The sequence below is a fragment of the Physeter macrocephalus genome, unplaced genomic scaffold (genome assembly GCF_002837175.3).
Source record: "Physeter macrocephalus isolate SW-GA unplaced genomic scaffold, ASM283717v5 random_1371, whole genome shotgun sequence".
Lineage (NCBI taxonomy): Eukaryota > Metazoa > Chordata > Mammalia > Artiodactyla > Physeteridae > Physeter > Physeter macrocephalus.
In genome coordinates this window covers 18434-23108 of record NW_021146558.1, presented here as the reverse complement: position 1 = coordinate 23108, position 4675 = coordinate 18434, and the positions used below count along the sequence as shown (strand labels likewise).

Genomic DNA, 4675 nt, shown 5'->3' with positions numbered 1-4675 from the left:
CATAATATAAAAGACGTTTTTAATGGAATCACCCAAATTCATGATGTATTTTGCAATAACAAATTTAATCCAAACTGTTAAGTTAGGTCTACAGATATTATAGGGAAAAACACCTGACTGTACAGTCAAGTATAAACAGCTACTGTTTGTACATATTGTTGATAAACACACTACTACATTTTCCGTATTTTAATAGTCACAGAAAAAAAAGGGATCAGTACACAAGTACCCCTTGGAAACTTAATTGATTTGGCTTCTGAGTTTGGATGGAAAGTTTGGAGGGCAAAAGGCATTGCATTATCCAAATCAAGAGCTTGGAGAGTTAGGAATAGCTTAAAAATTTTCCTTGATTCTATTCTGATGTGAAAGATAACTGTATATTTGAAACAACAGTTCTATAATCAAAATCTCAAATCTCTCCTACCTGCAACAGCTGCTCAGCAAAGTCTTCAGACCAGTGTGTGGTACACTAATTTGATGTTTAAGTAAGTTTTAAACATCTGCTCTTAATAATGGATTTTACCACCAAGTGACATCTCTTTTGGTCCCTGCCCTCTGCTTGCTTTAGAAAACAAAAGTACTTACAGTAAAGTTTCAGGTATTATGTCATAGCACCGACTGAGTGATAGGTGTTGGAGGTAGTTGAGCTGGAAAAATTCCGGAAAGCAGTCACTTTTCAGCGTGACACTATCGCTTAAGTCTAGGTGGACAAGACTGGGACATCTTCCAACTAAGGCAGAGATATCCGATCTCTGCAGATTCTTTCGGTACCCACTGAGATTCAGCTGGGTGACGGTCTCTGACACGTGTGCGACAGCCACCTGCACATGCTTTTCAGTGAATTCATAGCACCAGGAGAGGTTCAGTTCATCCAATCTGCAACAGCTGCTCAGCAAAGTCTTCAGGGCAGATTCAGAGAATCCAGAACACCCAGAAAGGTTTAAGCGCACTAAATTTGTGTTCTGAGCAAGATTACTGGAGAAAGAAGACAAAGTCATAAGAACACCAAGACACTCTTACTCAATCAACAAGCATGAGGCTAAGTGAGAGAGTTAAAAGCACACAGGCCTCTGAGTCAGAAGTGAGTGTAAATTCACATCTTACTATCTGGATGACACCAAGCAGGATGTTTTGCCTTAGTTTAAAATCTGTGAAATGGCAAGATCAGTACCTTTTTGGTAGGGTTGTTAAAATTAAATGATATAATGTAATAAAGGCCTTAACAGTGCCTGGCACAGAGAGTAAGTCCACAACAAACAAGGATCAATGTACTTAAAAAAAAAAAACCAGCAATGAAATAAACATTTTTCCATTTCACCCACAACTGGTAAACTTCTACTTATAAAGTCACTAGGTTCTTTCAATCTTGCCCTGTCCTCTACATTCCCAAATGCCTCATGTTAGTGAAACAGTGATTAAGAGTGAGAGTTCTGGAATCATACTATATTGCCAGGTTCAAATCTTGGTTCTGCCACCTACTAACTGTGTGACCTTGGACAAGTTATTCAGCCTCTCTGTTCCTCAGTTTCCACATCTGTAAAAAGGGAACAATAAGAACATATTTCATGGGGTTGCTGTGAGGATTAAATCAGAATACCGCTAAAGAATCTAGTATCTGGCACATGGTACGTGCTCAATAAATGTTAGCTGCTATTATTATCATTACTCTATTTTTTCCCATCAGGCGTCATCATTTCTTACCTGAATGAATACAACAGTATCTTAACTAATCTAGTTTCTTTTACGTCTGACTGACCCTCCGAGATGCTCAGCGAGTTAATTTTCTAAAATTCAACTCTGACATGTTCCTTCCATCCTCAGAACCACTCTCCTCTCTTCACCACGCTTCCCTCTTTACAGCGCACAACAGAATCCAGACTTCTTCCAGCGTGGCAGGGGCCCACTCCACTATGATCTGGTCCCTGACCACCCTCACCTGTCACCTCCCTCACTGAGTCCCACACTCCAGCAATTCCCGACCACTTCAGAGTTTAGACCCAACCAGACTGCTTCCTTCCCCGTATCATGGGGAGAACTCCTACCTACATATTTTCAATACTCAGCTTAAGAGTCACTTCCTCTGAGAAGGCTGCCTTCTTGAAATTTAATTAGGTCTCTGGTGTGTTGCTACATATTCGCCAACGCACCTAACAAACACACAGCACTGTAATTACTTGTTCCTCCCATGAATGAGGGAGGGATCATGCCTCGATTCATCCCTGTATGTCTAGAACCTAGCACAAGCCCTGGCAATATAGTTCGCACGCAAACTTTGGTTGCCTAGGTGAATCCTGGCAAGTTTTGCGGAAGCTGGAACACTGCACTGGATATTTTCTGAGTCCATCTGGATATGGACAGGACACCCCAGGTACACTCAGGAAACAAAATTAACAAAACAACTGCCTTTGTGACACGCTCCTGGCTGCCACTCACTTGACAATGGGATCCGAAAGCCGTAGGCCTTCTAGGCTGAGATTCTGCAACTTGGAGCAGTGAGACAGAAGGCCGTGGAGGGTAGACACATCGATCACCGAGTTCGACAGGTCCATGTGCTGTACACGAAAAGGGCTGAACACAGAAGGAATAAAAAGAGGTTCCACAAGGTGGCTCACACCAGCAAATCCAGATCACATCCGACCCCTTTCTCCTCCCCACCTGGGCAGTCCATCACAGACAAGACCCTAAATAACGCATTTCAAATATTAGCTCTAGTTTTGGTCATAAAATAAGTTGCTACTAGCTAATTGCCAACCCTCGTTTGTTTTAAAATTCAAGAGCATTTTTGCCAAGTCCAGATGTTGTGCCAATATAGTCCCACGTAGAAAATTAATTAATGGGCATTGTGAGAAGGAGCTGGATGTGGATGACAAAAAGTTTATGCCTATGATGACTCCCAGCAAGGGTGGGTGGGAGAAGTACCAAAACGGAAGATTGTGGACGGTAAGTTGTAAAGGGAGGCTAATATCGTGCTTTGGGGTATGGCTATGCTAATATTAAGGTACTTGGAGGAAATCCAGGTATGGAGGTTTTTAGGTAATTAGAAATAAGAGTTTGTTTGAAAGAGAGGGCTGGGCTACAGATGAGACTGTGAGAGTCTTGGCATAAACATGGGTGTACAGGACACAGCTTGTCCGAAGACAGTGTGTGGATCAGGAAGAGAAGGCAGCCAGGCACAGAGCCTAGAGGAACAAAGCCAAGCACGCACGTGAAGGAGACCAAGAAGGAAGAGCCGCAGGAGAAGGACAAACACCCGTGGGAGAGGAGTGTCGCCATACGACCATGGCGAGAAGGCAAAAAGGCCTCGAGTCGGGAGGTGTGTTTCATCCTCAGCTCTGCTTATTTTTCTGTTCAGTACCTAGTTCTCCCACTCAAGTGTGAGACGGTACTGAACCACATTGCAAAACTATCAGTAATACTTTTTTAGAACAGTCTACAAAACACACCAAAAGAGGGCCTTTTTTTCCCGGATGCAAATTTGTCCACGATAGGATCAGAAACTCAAGAGTGACAAAACCTGAAAGGATGCCTCACATTTTTTCTTGATCAGAAGTGGGCAGTGGGGAAATAGCTAGGCTGCCTTGCATCTGCTGGGGAGGGCTCTGCTTGGCTCCTGCGTCATGGGACTCCGGACACCCATCTACTGAGGACCCCAAGTGCATCTAAGACCCTGGGAAGAGCCCAAGAGCAACCCTGAGTTAAAATGGAAATGATGTCACTGAAACCTGTGCCATGTTTCAACACAAAGGCTACACGGCAAAATACGCAACTAACTCTCCATTATGCACAGATGACCTGTCATAGGGCATACAGCTGAATATAGGAAAAAAGACATTTTGATCTGTTTTCCATCCCAAGATTTTCCAGGGATTTTCCTTTCTTACCTGAAACGTTCAACAAACGGTTGGTCCATAAACGATCGTGGGCAGCGGAAGGCAACCACCCCTCGAGACAGCAGCCGACCAACCACATCTGGGTGGAGGTTTCTGCCCGTGAGGTCTAAGGTCTGCCAGAGAGACTCGTCAAACCTGGAAAAGAGGAGGTGCTGTGTTTGGTAAGCCGGGGCACTGGTTACTGGAGGCCCTCAACACCGTTACTAACGTGAGGACACGGCCACTAAATCGCCTTGAAGCAAATTCCGAAGGCATCTTTGTTTTTGACTATACAATTACCTATGATATTTTAAAGGCATTATTGAATAGCTCTTGGTCCTATCACGGATAAGCTTTTATTTTCCTCTTTATATGGATTTCCAATTTAGCTGGTTCAATGTTATCAGGTGCAATGCAATGATCTAGAACCAGAGAATACAATTGCAGGATTCAAATCAATTCGATAACTTTAAAAATGATTGTTCAAATCACTCAACTGATTATCGAACGAGTAGATAGGTTCAAAATGGCCCAAATGATCCCACTTGCCATTTTTGTGAAGCATGAACAAGCTACCTCTATGACCCTAACGAACGTGTAAATGTACCTAAAAGAAGGAAAGTTTTTACGACTTTATTATGAGACATAGTTGTCAGATATCTATTAGGAAAAAGTCATAGTTCAGCTATGTTTTACAATACCTTCAAAGCTTAAAAAATATATATACGCACAAAAATATAGGTATAGGGCTTCCCTGGTGGCGCAGTGGTTGAGAGTCCGCCTGCCGATGCAGGGGACACGGGTTC

General features: G+C 43.0%; 1 protein-coding gene across 2 annotated transcripts in view; it reads right to left on the bottom strand.

The window, feature by feature from the left end:
- Window positions 1-581: 581 nt before the first annotated feature.
- LOC102991021 (S-phase kinase-associated protein 2) overlaps window positions 582-4675 on the bottom strand; it is a 17758-nt gene continuing 13664 nt past the window's right edge. The window contains exons 4-6 of one of the 2 annotated variants that reach the window (XM_028486788.2): window positions 3882-4025; window positions 2434-2568; window positions 582-975 (exon numbers count right to left, since the gene is read on the bottom strand). In XM_028486788.2, coding sequence (XP_028342589.1) covers window positions 582-975; window positions 2434-2568; window positions 3882-4025 — 673 coding nt within the window. The other variant, XM_055083480.1, reaches the window with a different exon arrangement.